The sequence below is a fragment of the Castor canadensis genome, chromosome 15 (genome assembly GCF_047511655.1).
Source record: "Castor canadensis chromosome 15, mCasCan1.hap1v2, whole genome shotgun sequence".
Lineage (NCBI taxonomy): Eukaryota > Metazoa > Chordata > Mammalia > Rodentia > Castoridae > Castor > Castor canadensis.
In genome coordinates this window covers 74,438,543-74,454,908 of record NC_133400.1, presented here as the reverse complement: position 1 = coordinate 74,454,908, position 16,366 = coordinate 74,438,543, and the positions used below count along the sequence as shown (strand labels likewise).

The window sequence follows — 16,366 nt, the reverse complement described above, 5'->3', positions numbered from 1 at the left end:
CCAACAGGAGCTGAAGAGATTAACTGATGTGGGGAACCTGACAGAATTCTAGAACAGAAAAATGACATTAGGTAAAAACAAAGGGAAACCCAAATAACTGCAGACTTTAATAATAACATGCTGATATTTGGCTCATGAATTGTAAAAAATTGCCAGATGTTAACAATAAGAGAAAGTGATTTTAGAGGAGGTGGAAACTTTTTGTACTCTCTGCAATTTTTCTCTAAAACTAAAATTCTTGTAAAAGAATAAAGTTTATTGTAAAATTATAAACATTAAAAATCAGATTCTAGGAGACTGGTTAAGTGGCTCGAATGATAGAGTGCCTGCCCAGCAAGCCTGAAGCCCTGAGTTCAAACCCCAGTACTGTCAAAAAAAAAAAAAATCAGGTTCTAGGGAAAGGTTTATTCATGCAAGATTTACACATGTACAAGATGGTTCATATTTTAGTTGTTTCAAATAATGACCAAATTGGACTTTTACTATGGACTTTTAATTGAACTTGTATGATATTTTAATTGAGAATATTTATAGAATTTATTATAACTTGGAATTTTAAATTTTATTTATTTTTTGTATTCTTTCATTCTTTCTTTAAAACAATTTTTTTTAAACAGTGCTGTATCCCAAACTCAGGTCCTCACACATGCTAAACAAGCACTCACCACTAACTATACCCACAATCCCAGTCTATGTTTTAAAAGAATAAGTGGTTAAAGCATTTCATGGTTTAACCATGAGTACATTAACCATTGATGGTTAATACAGTGATTAACCCTCACTGCAACTAGCTTTGTGTTGTTGTTGTGCTGGGTGGGGGTACATTGTGGCATTTACAAAAGTTCTTACAATATACCAAATGTATCATATTTGAATTTACTCCCTCAAACATTCTTCTTTATCTTCCCTCCCCCCCATTCCTAGAACAGTTTCAACAGGGATCATTTTCCCATTTACATACATGTGTACACAGTATTTGCACCATATTCTCCCTCTTGCATCCTTTCCCCACCTTCTCCCCCCACCACTTGTACCAACAATGCCAGACAGGACGTGTTCCACCCTCCTGTTCTCTGATTTTATTAAAGGAAAGAAAAATGACATTTTTGCTTGTCTAAGATAGCTACGCAGAGAGTTTTCTTGTGGCACTTCCATGTATATATGTATTATAGCCCAAACTGGTTTTAAATAAAACATTTCAAACTAAGAAGGGAACAACTTAATTTTAAAGAAATGATACTTTAAGTGTCAGGGATTTGGATGAGAAAACAATAAACCATACAATTAGTAAATGGTGCAGTTGTCACCTTGCTTTGTTACTCTGATCATCATTAGGGTTCTGGAAGGTGTGGCTCATGAGTTGATTGTGTAGAATGCTGGGCCTAATTTCAGGGAGGTGTTGGATTATGCATCTGTGACAGCATGCATTCTACTTGGCCTCAGAGGGTTATCATACATCATTTGGTGATCAAAGAATCTAATCATATCTTTTTTTGTATGACAGTTTTTTAAAGAGGTGTGTTTAATGTGATATCAGTAAAAATTATTTTATGTGTTATTTTATTCTGGCAGTATTTTCTGAAAAAAATATTTTAAGATAAATGATGAGATTTTGCCTTCTGGCCAAGATACAGCAAAGAACCGGATTTATTTACCCTACTGCATGAATGAACCGAGAAAGCAGATAAAATATATGACAGCTGGGAAGACACTGAACAACACATAATGAAAGGCAGTGACCACTGAGATACAGGAAACAAAGGAAGTAAATCTCATGATTGCTCCAGCTTATTGACTTCAGAGAGTTTCCAGGCCATAGAAGAGAAAAGAGTAAGCTTAGTGGACTCTCCAAGTGGAGAAAACAGACCTGAGAGTCTGGGGAGACAAAGGCAGCTAGCTAGAGTTTTCTGAGCAAAGTAACAGAGAGGAACGAGATGCATAGAGAACTCAGGAACTCTGTAAAGAGTCCCATTAAATACTCAGCAGAGTACTGAGCAGCCAGTATTTATAAGGGAACTACTCAATTGCCCAAAAAATAGTACAGTTTACGGGGTCTCATGTTTACGCAGGGCTAGAAATAATGCCTGTTTCCATTAGCGAGACTGAAAGGCTTCAAAATTCATGGAACAATATGTAGAATACATAGAAGAGTCTTGTATCAGTATGAAAAAAAGTTATCCTCAGTGGAGAGCCATTCTGGTACCACCTAACGAATAATAAAGACAAGACCTGAAAGGATCAAACTGTTTCCAATGAACTTAATTTGGCCTCCATATTTCAAGAATACAGAAATAGCTATTGTTAAACAAAGTAGAATTCACAATGTCTTTTATCCAATAAAAAAAATTACCAGGCAGGAAAAGGAGGAAAAAAGCAATCTACAATAAAGACACAAATCAACCAGTAAATCAAAACTGGTCCAGATATTAGAATTAACAGAAAAAGACATTATAAGATTAACTACATCTGTATTCCATATGTTCAGAGTAAGTAAAAACATGAAAGATATAAAGCAGACCAAACTATAAATTCTACAGTTGAAAACTTCAATGGCTAAGATGAAAAATACACAGGAATGGATTAACTGCAGATTAGACATTGTAGAAGAAAATATTAATGAATTTGAACACAGAAAAAACTATCCAAAATGATATACAGAGAGAAAAGAGATTTTATAAAAGTAGACAGAGATTCAGTGAACTATGGGAAATATTCAGGTGCTCAACATGTTGTAATTGGAATTTCTGAAAAAGAGACCTAAGGACAAAAAGAAAATTTGAAGAAGTAGTAGCCAAGAATAGAAATTTCCCCAAGTCTGATGAAACTTGTAGGTTTACAGATCCAACAAGCTTATCAAAACCCAGTCACAAAGAATTTGAAGTAAACCAATCCAAGGTACATCATAATCTAATTGCTTAAAATGAGGAAAAAGAAAGTATTAAAAGCAGCCAGTAGAAATAGGAGAGCTTGTTACACTCAGAGGAACAAAGATAAGGATGATAGCATGTAAAAAATAACAAATGACCAGCAAGGGTTATTTATCACCAGAAACAATGCGAGCAAGGCATCAGTGGAGCAACATCTTTGAAATATTGGAAGAAAAATCAAAACTTTCAACCTAGAATTCCATATCTTCCAAAATACCTTTTAAAAAACAAGGGTGAAATGAAGAATTTTTTTCAGACATACAAAAGCTGAACTAATTTATTACCAGCAGTCCACACTGCTAATTATGGTAAAAAGAGGCCCTTAGGCAGCAGGAAAGTGATGCCAGATAGAAATGTGGATTTCACAAATACAGTAGACCACCAGAAATGGTAGCATGTAAGATTTCCCTTGTTATTTAAATCACGTGAAGAGAACATTGGTTATTTTAAACAAAAATCATAACCATACATCATGTAGCTGCAGCAAACATATAAGTAACATATGGCAATAATAGGGCTGACGTAAAAATGGGAAAATAGAAGTACACTACTATAGGCTTCATGTACTAAACATGAAGTTGTTTAATACTACTTCTACTTAAAACTAGACTGATTAACTTAAAGGTGTTTGTATACATATATACACACACATGTATACAGACACACATACACATAAACACACACACACTAAAGCAACCAGTGAAATTAAAAGAAAAACAAAGAATAAAATCAAATAAGCCAAAATATATAAAAAAAGGAATTATAAATATTCAATTTATTCAAAAGAAGGAAGAAAATGAAGAAAAGGAAAACAATGACTAATGGGACATATTAAATGAAATAGCAATATCATATCAATAATTAAATAAAATTTAAACAGGCTATGTACCTCAATAGAGGTATTGTTATATTTGATACAAAACAAGCTCAAACTATAGGCTGCCTTTAAGAAACTAACTTAGCGATTCCAAGATGGCAGCTAGAGGTAGGAAGCAGAAAGCGAGCCTCCTATAGTGAAATCTTGGAGAGACGCTGGAGACACACTTTGCAGGCATAATCACCGAGAAAAGGCATAACTTTGACTCCTCCACATCTCCAGCCGGCGCAGAGAATCTCCACTTCACGTTAAACGGAGAACCGAGGAGGGCCCCCGGGCCGCCAGTGGCCGGCGCCCACACGGCTTGGGAAGACGCGGACCAGCTTACTGTCGATTAGTACACTAACACTCCCCGTTTATACCTTTGAAACTCTCTTGTCTGATACCTTGTTCTGCTTTCTCCCTCTTGTCTGTATATTAGTTTTCCCCTTTTCTTTAACTTCTTGCTTTCCATCTCAGCTCACTCTTCCATTCTCAATATTACCATTGTTATTATTACAAGCTAGAAAATACTTAACTACACACAGTACAGGGACAGTAACAACACCAAGGACAATGACAGGAAGACAGAAAAAACAAGGAAACCAGTTTCCCCACAGCAAAAAATTAGTACAGGAACCAGAGGGGAATGAAGAGAAGAGAAACTCAGATCCAGACTCCAACAAAATGAAGATAAACTATGCCAAAGGACCCAATGAAGCCCACAAGAATAATTTAAAAGAAGACATACTACAAGTACTCAATGAGAATTTTATAGAGATGATACTGGATAGGGTCAACCAAAATGTACAGGAGACACTCAAGAAATTCCAAGACAATAAAAATAGAGAATTTGAAAAAGCAAAAGAAGAAATAAAGGAAACCATAGAAGCACTGTATAAACACCAAAGTGAAAGAGAGAACACAATGAATAAATGGATAAATGAACTCAGGACAAAAATAGACAACAATAAAGAAGAAAACAGCCAGGATATGGAAAACCTCAGAAAAAAGAACGAAACAGAACTGCAAAACAAAACGGAAGGCCAATCCAGCAGAATAGAACAAACAGAAGACAGAATCTCAGAACTTGAAGATGAAATGGTAATTAAAGGAAAAACTGAAGAACTATTAATTAAACAACTCAAGACCTGTGAAAAGAAAATGCAAGAACTCACCGACTCCATCAAAAGACCAAACTTGAGAATCATGGGCATCGAAGAAGGAGAAGAGGTGCAAGCGAAGGGAATGCGTAATATATTCAACAAAATAATAACGGAAAATTTCCCAAATCTAGAGAAAGATATTCCCATACAAATGCAAGAGGCCTCCAGGACACCAAACAGACCAGATCAAAATAGAACTACTCCACGACATATCATCATTAAAACAACAAGTTCAGAAACTAAGGAAAGAATATTGAAGGCTGTAAGAGAGAAAAAACAAGTAACATACAAAGGTAAACCCATCAAAATCACAGCAGACTTCTCAACAGAAACATTAAAAGCAAGAAGAGCGTGGGGTGAGATCTTCCGGGCACTGAATGAAAATAACTTCAATCCCAGGATACTCTACCCAGCAAAGCTATCATTCAAAATAGATGGAGCAATAAAAGTCTTCCATGATAAGCAGAAACTAAAACAATATGTGACCACAAAGCCACCATTACAAAAGATTCTGCAAGGGATCCTGCACACAGAAAGTGACACCCAACTTAACCATGAAAAGGCAGGCAGCACCAAACCACAGGATAAGAAAAAGCAAGACAGAAGAGAGTAACATCAAGTTAGGTACACACAATCAAACCTTCAAACAACTAAGATAACTAAATGGCAGGAATCACCACATACCTATCAGTACTAACACTTAATGTTAATGGACTTAATTCACCCATCAAAAGACACCGTTTGACAAAATGGATTAAAAAAGAAGATCCAACAATTTGTTGCTTACAGGAGACTCATCTCACCGACAGAAATAAGCATATGCTTAGGATGAAAGGCTGGAAGAAGATTTACCAAGCCAATGGCCCCCGAAAACAAGCAGGAGTAGCAATACTTATCTCTGACAAAGTAGACTTCAAACCTACATTGATCAAACGAGATAAAGAAGGACATTCCATACTAATAAAAGGGGAAATAGACCAAAAGGAAATAATAATCATCAATCTGTACGCACCCAATGTCAACGCACCCAATTTCATCAAACATACCCTGAAAGACCTAAAAGCATATATAAACGCCAACACAGTGGTTGTGGGAGATTTTAACACTCCATTATCATCAATAGATAGGTCATCCAAACAAAAACTCAATAAAGAAATCCAAGATCTAAAATATGCAATAGATCAAGTGGACCTAGTAGATGTCTACAGAACATTTCATCCAACCTCTACACAATATACATTCTTCTCAGCAGCCCATGGAACCTTCTCCAAAATAGATCATATCCTAGGGCACAAAGCAAGCCTCAGCAAATATAAGAAAATAGAAATAATACCGTGCATACTATCTGACCACAATGCAGTAAAAGTAGAACTCAACAACAAAAGTAAAGACAAAAAACATGCAAACAGCTGGAAACTAAATAACTCATTACTTAATGAAGAATGGATCATCGATGCAATAAAAGAGGAAATTAAAAAGTTCCTAGAAGACAATGAAAATGAAAACACAACCTACCGGAACCTATGGGACACAGCTAAGGCAGTCTTGAGAGGAAAGTTTATAGCCATGAGTGCATATATTAAAAAGATTGAAAGATCCCAAATCAATGACCTAATGATACATCTCAAACTCCTAGAAAAACAAGAACAAGCAAATCCCAAAACAAATAGAAGGAGAGAAATAATAAAAATAAGAGCTGAAATCAACGAACTAGAAACCAAAAAAACCATACAAAGAATTAATGAAACAAAAAGTTGGTTCTTTGAAAAAATAAACAAGATCGATAGACCCCTGGCAAACCTGACTAAAATGAGGAGAGAAAAAACCCAAATTAGTAGAATTAGGAATGCAAAAGGGGAGATAACAACAAACACCATGGAAGTCCAGGAAATCATCAGAGACTACTTTGAGAACCTATATTCAAATAAATTTGAAAATCTAAAAGAAATGGACAGATTTCTAGATACATATGATCATCCAAAACTGAACCAAGAGGAAATTAATCACCTGAATAGACCTATAACACAAAATGAAATTGAAGCAGCAATCAAGAGTCTCCCCAAAAAGAAAAGTCCAGGACCTGATGGATTCTCTGCTGAATTCTATCAGACCTTTAAAGAAGAACTGATACCAACCCTCCTTAAACTGTTCCATGAAACAGAAAGGGAAGGAAAACTGCCAAACACATTTTATGAAGCCAGTATTACACTTATCCCAAAACCAGGCAAAGACACCTCCAAAAAGGAGAACTATAGGCCAATCTCCTTAATGAACATTGATGCAAAAATGCTCAACAAAATAATGGCAAATCGAATTCAGCAACACATCAAAAAGATTATTCACCATGACCAGGTAGGCTTCATCCCAGGGATGCAGGGGTGGTTCAACATACAAAAATCAATAAACATAATAAACCACATTAACAGAAGCAAAGACAAAAACCACTTGATCGTCTCAATAGATGCAGAAAAAGCCTTTGATAAGATCCAACATCATTTCATGATAAAAGCTCTAAGAAAACTAGGAATAGAAGGAAAGTTCCACAACATTATAAAAGCTATATATGACAAACCTACAGCCAGCATTATACTTAATGGAGAAAAATTAAAACCATTCCCTCTAAAATCAGGAACCAGACAAGGATGCCCACTATCTCCACTCCTATTCAACATAGTACTGGAATTCCTAGCCAGAGCAATTAGGCAAGAAGAAGGAATAAAAGGAATACAAATAGGTAAAGAAACTGTCAAAATATCCCTATTTGCAGACGACATGATCCTATACCTTAAAGACCCAAAAAACTCTACTCAGAAGCTTCTAGACATCATCAATAGCTATAGCAAGGTAGTAGGATATAAAATCAACATAGAAAAATCATTAGCATTTCTATACACTAACAATGAGCAAACGGAAAAAGAATGTATGAAAACAATTCCATCTACAATAGCCTCAAAAAAAATCAAATACCTAGGTGTAAACCTAACAAAAGATGTGAAAGACCTCTACAAGGAAAACTATACACTTCTGAAGAAAGAGATTGAGGAAGACTATAGAAAGTGGAGAGATCTCCCATGCTCATGGATTGGTAGAATCAACATAGTAAAAATGTCGATACTCCCCAAAGTAATCTACATGTTTAATGCAATTCCCATCAAAATTCCAATGACATTCATTAAAGAGATTGAAAAATCTACCATTAAATTTATATGGAAACACAAGAGGCCACAAATAGCCAAGGCAATACTCAGTCAAAAGAACAATGCAGGAGGTATCACAATACCTGACTTCAAACTATATTACAAAGCAATAACAATAAAAACAGCATGGTACTGGCACAAAAACAGACATGAAGACCAGTGGAACAGAACAGAGGATCCAGATATGAAGCCACACAACTATGAGCAACTTATCTTTGACAAAGGAGCTAAAAATATACGATGGAGAAATAGCAGCCTCTTCAACAAAAACTGCTGGGAAAACTGGTTAGCAGTCTGCAAAAAACTGAAACTAGATCCATGTATATCACCCTATACCAAGATTAACTCAAAATGGATCAAGGATCTTAATATCAGACCCCAAACTCTTAAGTTGATACAAGAAAGAGTAGGAAATACTCTGGAGTTAGTAGGTATAGGTAAGAACTTTCTCAATGAAACCCCAGCAGCACAGCAACTAAGAGATAGCATAGACAAATGGGACCTCATAAAACTAAAAAGCTTCTGTTCATCAAAAGAAATGGTCTCTAAACTGAAGAGAACACCCACAGAGTGGGAGAAAATATTTGCCAACTATACATCAGACAAAGGACTGATAACCAGAATATATAGGGAACTTAAAAAACTAATTTCTCCCAAAACTAATGAACCAATAAAGAAATGGGCACGTGAACTAAACAGAACTTTCTCAAAAGAAGAAATTCAAATGGCCAGAAAACACATGAAAAAATGCTCACCATCTCTAGCAATAAAGGAAATGCAAATTAAAACCACACTAAGATTCCACCTCACCCCTGTTAGAATAGCCATCATCAGCAACACCACCACCAACAGGTGTTGGCGAGGATGCGGGGAAAAAGGAACCCTCTTACACTGTTGGTGGGAATGTAGACTAGTACAACCACTCTGGAAGAAAATTTGGAGGCTACTTAAAAAGCTGGACATCGATCTACCATTTGATCCAGCAATACCACTCTTGGGGATATACCCAAAAAACTGTTACTCCAGAGGCACCTGCACATCCATGTTTATTGCGGCACTATTCACAATAGCCAAGTTATGGAAACAGCCAAGATGCTCCAGCACTGACGAATGGATTAAGAAAATGTGGTATCTATACACAATGGAATTTTATGCAGCCATGAAGAAGAACGAAATGTTATCATTCGCTGGTAAATGGATGGAATTGGAGAACATCATTCTGAGTGAGGTTAGCCTGGCTCAAAAGACCAAAAATCGTATGTTCTCCCTCATATGTGGACATTAGATCAAGGGCAAACACAACAAGGGGATTGGACTATGAGCACATGATAAAAGCGAGAGCACACAAGGGAGGGGTGAGGATAGGTCAGACACCTAAAAAACTAGCTAGCATTTGTTGCCCTCAATGCAGAGAAACTAAAGCAGATACCTTAAAGCAACTGAGGCCAATAGGAAAAGGGGACCAGGAACTAGAGAAAAGGTTAGATCAAAAAGAATTAACCTAGAAGGTAACACCCATGCACAGGAAATCAATGTGAGTCAACTCCCTGTATAGCTATCCTTATCTCAACCAGCAAAAACCCTTGTTCCTTCCTATTATTGCTGATACTCTCTCTACAACAAAATTAGAGATAAGGGCAAAATAGTTTCTGCTGGGTATTGAGGGGGGGGAGAGGGAGGGGGCGGAGTGGGTGGTAAGGGAGGGGGTGGGGGCAGGGGGGAGAAATGAACCAAGCCTTGTATGCACATATGAATAATAAAAGAAAAAGAAAAAAAAAAAAAGAGAAATGCCAAGTAAGGAAAAAAAAAAAAAAAAAAGAAACTAACTTAGCATATAAAGACAGAAAAGTAAAAGGATGAGGAAAAATATGCAAGCACTGATCAAAACAAAATTTAAGTAGTTGTATCAATATCAGAAAAGTAAACAGAGAAAAAACCAGCAATAAAGAGGGTTATTTTATGATGATAAAAGCTCAATTAAGCACAAGGCTATGAAAAGTCCTAAACAGTTATGTACCTAATATCAGACCTTCAAAATACACAAATACATAAAGCCAGCTATAAAATGATTAGAACTGGGGATTTCAATACCCCTCTGTCAATTAATGAAAGAATAAGCAGATGGTCAATCTGTAAGAATATAAAAGATTTGACAATCAATATTACTGAATTTCACTTAGTATTTATAGAACACTTTAAGAACAGTAGAATATGTGTTTATTTTTCAAGCGCATATAAAATATTTACTTAAATAGATTATATTCTGGGCCATAAAATGAGCCTAAATAAATTTTAAAGAATTCTAAATCATTCAAAAATATATTCTCAAATGACACTGGAATGAAATAAGAAGTAAAAATCACAAGATATTCTGGATAATCATTAAGTAATTAGAAAGTAAGCAACACACTTCTGAAGTGACCCAATGAGTGAAAGAAATAAAAAGAATAAGAACTGATAATTAAAACACAGTATATAAAAATGTATAGGATGCTACTAAATGAATTTTTAGAAAAAAATTTATTGCACTAGACACCTAAATTAGAACACTAGGCAAGTTTCAAATCAATAACCTCAGCTTCTACCTTAAGAGCAATGGAAAAGTACAAATTCAAAGTTAGTAATAGATATAATAGATATCCAAACAGAAATTAATGAAGCAGAAAGCAGGGAAAATGGACAAAAGTCATGAATGGAAAGCTAGATTTTTTTTAGAAGATGAATAAGAGTGATAAATCTTTGGCTGTGTTGATTAATAAGAGAGAGAAGACAAATTATGTATGAATGTGAAGAGTGAGAGTGGGGCCATCATTACAGATTAACAGTTTAATATAAATATTGTGAACAATTTAATCTCAATAAATTCTACAATTTAGTTGAAGTAAACAAATTTATTTCAAACAAAAACTTCCAAAATTCACTGAAGAAAGATTGATACCTTGTTCGATATCTACCACAAAAATTTCACTTTTTAGTTCACAAAGAAAACTCCAGGGCCAGATGGTTTGACTAGTGAATTCTGTCAAATACTTAAGGAAGAGACAATGCCAACAAACACTTCCAGGAAATTTGAAAGGATGAAATACTTCCTAATTCACTGTATGAAGTCAGCGTTACCCTGATACTCAAAACAAAGACTTCACAAGAAAAGAAGTCTACAGGTCAATATGCCTCATGAACATAGATGTAAAAATTTTAAAGAAAATACTAGCAAATGGAATCCAAACATATATAAGAGAGCTACTACATCCTGAGTTTTATCCCAACATTGTAAGATGGGTTTAACATCTGAGGACCAATCCAGATATTTTACCATGTATGGTAGCCAGAAAAATCCTCCCCAAATATCTACAAAATGATCTGTGGAAGCTGTGAACATATCATGTTATATGGGTAGGGGAAATAAGATTGCAGGCATAATTAAGGTTGCTAATGAGCTAACTTTTGAGATGAGGAAATTATTTGGGATTATTCAAATGGGGCCAACACTAGTTTTTTTTTTTTTTTTTTTTGGTAGTACTGGGGTTTGATTCAGAGCCTCGCACTTGCTACACAGGCACTCTACCACTTGAGCTGCTCTGCTAGCCCTCCCACACTAGCTTTGAAGATGGAAGGAGCCCACAAACTAAGGAAAACTCTCTGGAAGAGAAGAAGACATGGGGGCTGGGAGTTAGCTCAGTGTTACAGTCTTGTCTAGCATTCATAAGGCCCTGAGTTCAATTTCCGGAAGGAAGGAAGGAAGGAAGAGAGAGAGGGAGGAAGGAAGAAAGAAAGAAAATAAACCCAATTTAAAGACAAATGTTTATTTTTTATATCAATCACATACAAAATTGAGGAGCTGGGGTTTAGCTCAGAGGAAGAACTCTTACTGGCATACACAGGCCCTGGTTGCATCCTGAGCATCACAAAAACAAAACAAAACAAAATTTGATTTAAGCACAAATATCCTAAATGTTATCCTAAAATTTATATGACAAAATATTTTTAGCTAAGAAATTAACTTTAGAACTCCAGCAAAATACAGTTATTATAGACTGAAAAATGAGTTTATAATATTAAACAAAATATATTTCAATATAGTCTTACCAGGTGCTGATTGAACCATTTAGATACAGGACAATTCTGTGTGCTTTCAGAATACGAGTCACTTAAACTATAAAAACCTGAAGGCTATAAAAAATTAGGCAAAAAGTGTTAAAGTAACTTTTTTATATTCTAAAGTTTGAAAGTGAATTTTTATAACCCAGTGAAATTAGACAGCTGAAGTTAATCAGAATCTAAACATTATTCCAGACTTTCTAGCATGATATCTGCTAAGGAGATAGATCAAGTTCGGCTAAACTCTGGCCTTATTGAACTTCCACTCTGGGGCCACTTGTCACAGTGAGAATCCCCAGTAACCCTAGGGTGAGCTGAAGTCCACAGTGGCCCTGGAGGCTCGCCTCTGTGTGCGTGCACCTCCATGATGGCTTCAGGCTTATTGTGTGTCATAATGGTAGCTGTAATCCCGTTTGGTGGGATTACACACACACACCTTGAAACAGGGAGTATACATGTTAATTACTTTTATTATTAATTACACAAATAAGTATTTATCAACTGCCTATTTACATGGCCAGCACTGTGCTAGGCACCAAAGATTCAAGAAAATAGGACAAGAAGAATTACCTGTTCTAGAATAGAATGAAGTAGAAAAGCAAAGCGCAGAGGTTACTGACTGATTTGGTAAGAATAAAGCAGGATAAAAAATCAAAAAAGATGTGGACCTTTGTGACAACATTAGAGAGGGGAATCAGGGGACACTCCTCTGCATTAATACAGTGCGAGCTCAGAACCGATGATGAAACAAAATGGCTTTGTGGACAGCAGAGGTGATAGAGAGCAACAAAACTCTCAAGTTTATTCTAAGGGTGAAATGAGCAGAAGCAAAGAGGAATGAGAAAGGCAAGTGGCCAGTAAGAAACCTGAGTGAACAGGTTGGTGGAGTGGCTCAAGTGGTAGAGCACTTGCCAAGAAAGTGTGAGGTCCTGGGTTCAAACTCCAGTATTGCCCGCCCCCCCAATTTTTTTGAATGGCACAAAGAAGAATGTTAATGAAATTGATGATATCCATGTGTGATTTTACTTTACCCTGGATGTCAGGTGAGGAAAATAAAGCAACACTCCTTGAACTTGGAGCTGTGGAACCTTTAACCAAACTGCTCACCCATGAAGACAAAATTGTAAGAAGAAATGCTACCATGATATTTGGTATCCTGGCTTCTAATAGTAAGTACCAACTTTTAAAAATAATTTCTTAGGATGCCTTATCCTTTTAAATTTAACATGAAGGGATTTGCTTAAATTTTATCTATACTGACCTTAATGTAACAAAGTTAAAGCAGTACAATGCAACTAATATATGGCTTCATAATTTAAAAGATATTTTTAAATATAAAAATATGTGCAGGGCTCGTAGAATGGCTTAAGTGGTAGAACGCCTGGTTAGCAAGTATGAGGTCCTGAGTTCAAACCCAGTACCACTAAAGAATAAAGAACATAAAAAAATATGAAAACTCCTCTGAAAGTTGGTGATGTAATATATTTCAGTTTAACAAGTTGGAAGAGTAATCATTACCTCTTAAAGTTAAATTTTTATGCAGGCATGGTGGTGCACACCTATAATCCCAGAACACAGGAGGCTGAGGCAGGAGGATCATGAGCTCAAGATCAGCCTGGTGTAAATAGCAAGACCCTATCTAAACAAATTTCTCTTAACTTAGTGCAATATAATTTGCCTGCCTACAAAATAGTTTCTGCTGGGTATTGAGGGGGTGTGGGGGAGAGGGAGAGGGCGGAGTGGGTGGTAAGGGAGGGGGTGGGGGCAGGGGGGAGAAATGACCCAAGCCTTGTATGCACATATGAATAATAAAAGAAAAAATAATAATAATAATTTGCCTGCCTATATGTAAGTTAAAACACACACACACACACACAGAGTAGATGAAGCCCTGAGAAGAGTTTTGATAAATTAATATTTTTTTGAAACTCCTTAAATCAGATCTATTACTCACTTGGAGTATTCTCATACATTTGACATTGTGGCTTGGTAATATTAGTTAAAATATGCTATTATGTCTACTAGAATATCAGTTTCGCCAAAACCATGCCGATAAAGGTAGCTTGTGACTTGTGAACAGGATACATTTTTTCCATGTGTAAGTCATTTTCTGAGTCATAAGGGTAGTTTTGGAGCCACCCATCAAAGCCTTGTAACTTACAAAAAGTTTAAATGGTACTCTCAGTGGAAATTCAATTCCACCATGAAACTCAGGCTGCTAGGAATAAACGTGTCTCTCTGTCTTGGTGCACAGTTAGAGTCATCATACTCTCGACCGTAGTCTCAGCAAAACACAAGGGTGAATTCTTTCTCCTGCCTATTCCCCCTACCTCACATTTTCCTGGATGCTATGTGATGACACATTTTCTAATTTCATGTGTAGTTCTCAGTGACTGTTTTCCTGCTTGTGTTTGTTCTTAAGTTTCTAGTACTCATTTAATTATTTATTGGTCATTTTCCAATATATAAGATGTTTATAACCTATGACGTTCTTCAAATTGTTTGCTTTTTTTTTTTTTTTTTGTGGTACCGGGGCTTGAACTCAGGGTTTATAAGTCACTTCACCAGCCCTATTTTTGTGATGGGTTTTTTTTGAGATAGGGTCTTGCAAACTATTTGCCAGGACTGGCTTTGAACCATGGTCCTCCTAATGTCTGCCTCCTGAGTAGCTAGGATCAGAGGTGTGAGCCACCAGTGCCTGGCTGTTTGCAATTTTTTTGAGGATATGTAATTTGAGTTTCATGAATTTCTAAACTATTAAGAATTACTTGTACATTTGGGTGCTAAGTGAGGTGCTCTCTGGGACTGCTTTGTAACTGGCTGGCTAATCAGTGCCAGGAGGAGGCACCACACTGCTACCTGCAAAGCTGAACCAGCAGGGAGAGCTCTGCTGGCTTTGACTCCAGTGAGTGCTTGGCTTTCTGGTATGAGCAATGAAGATTGATGAAGAAGACATATCTGGTATGAGGAACAATGATGGTATAATGAAAAACTTTTGTTTGATTCCATGAATTGAATGCAAACATCAAACCATTATTTGAATTAACTTGACTGCTTTCCACTGAAGTATCTGATGATGTGGATAAACACGTGGCAGTTCTCAGCTTGTGAAGAGCTTTTCTTCTTGATAGAATCAACACGTTAACAGTTATCACTTCATTTTTCATACATGCGGGTAAAAACTTGCAACAGAAAATGAGCAACTAGTCATTCAATCCAAATGAAAAGTCATGTTTCCAAACTAAGATGTAAGTGAATGTGCCTCTACAGCTGTGTGATTAAATTGTCATTGTTGAGAAGCCTAAAAATAAGTAATACTTCTTCTTCAGAAATTTGTAAATTCACGTGGTTTTCATGTATTCGGTAATCTACTTTGTTCATGGTGGTTGAATCCGATGTGGCTGAATCAACAGAATTCCAGGTGCTAAAAGTATTCCTTGAGAACCATCTTTCCCTTTTGCAATTGCAAACACTCTTCTTTTTCTTCCTCCTCCTTCCTCTTCTCTTCCCAACCCACAAATGATTGAGCTATGTGCCTGTGTCAAGCTGAGGTCATGGAAGACATGCATTTAAATTACTTTGTGAAACCGTGTTTTCTTTATGAAAATGGAGCCACTATCTTCTTTCACCTGCCAGCTTGTATTTAATTGAATGAGGCCGCACAACAGAGACTCACTGAATGAAGTCAGCTAAATCAGTTTTATCAGAATTCATGCAAGAAGTATCCTTGGAAGTCCAGACTTTACATTACTCAAAGCAACTGAAGAGTTTGCCATCTTAGGAAGATGATGTAAAAGGCCAATGATGGTCAATATTATGAAATCAAAAGTATGAATAAGAATGCAATTAAAACAGATTGCAGATACTTCAGGAAGTAAAATGCTGACAGTTCTGAATCACCCTGAAATTGTAGGTGGCACCCTATTTAGCAAGAGTTTGTTCACATGGTCCAACGACTGAGTTTCTATTCAGTTAAGAGTGTTCTCTGTTGAAAAGGAAAGGGACAGAGATCAATACTGTGTTTACAGTGATGGGAACAGCAGCTTTCCCATTATTTTTGCTGATCTGTCTGTAAGAAAGGAAAGATTGAACGATCTGCTGTTGAAAAGCTGAATAACAAAA

At 36.2% G+C, this 16,366-nt stretch overlaps 1 protein-coding gene across 3 annotated transcripts in view; it reads left to right on the top strand.

Moving 5' to 3' along the window:
- Armc3 (armadillo repeat containing 3) overlaps positions 1–16,366 on the top strand; it is a 102,177-nt gene that overhangs the window by 19,373 nt on the left and 66,438 nt on the right. For 2 of the 3 annotated variants that reach the window (XM_074055427.1, XM_074055426.1), the window contains exon 1: positions 13,298–13,413. In XM_074055427.1, coding sequence (XP_073911528.1) covers positions 13,386–13,413 — 28 coding nt within the window. In that variant the 5' untranslated portion in view covers positions 13,298–13,385. Of the gene's footprint in view, positions 1–13,287; positions 13,414–16,366 lie in introns of those variants that run through there. The other variant, XM_074055428.1, reaches the window with a different exon arrangement.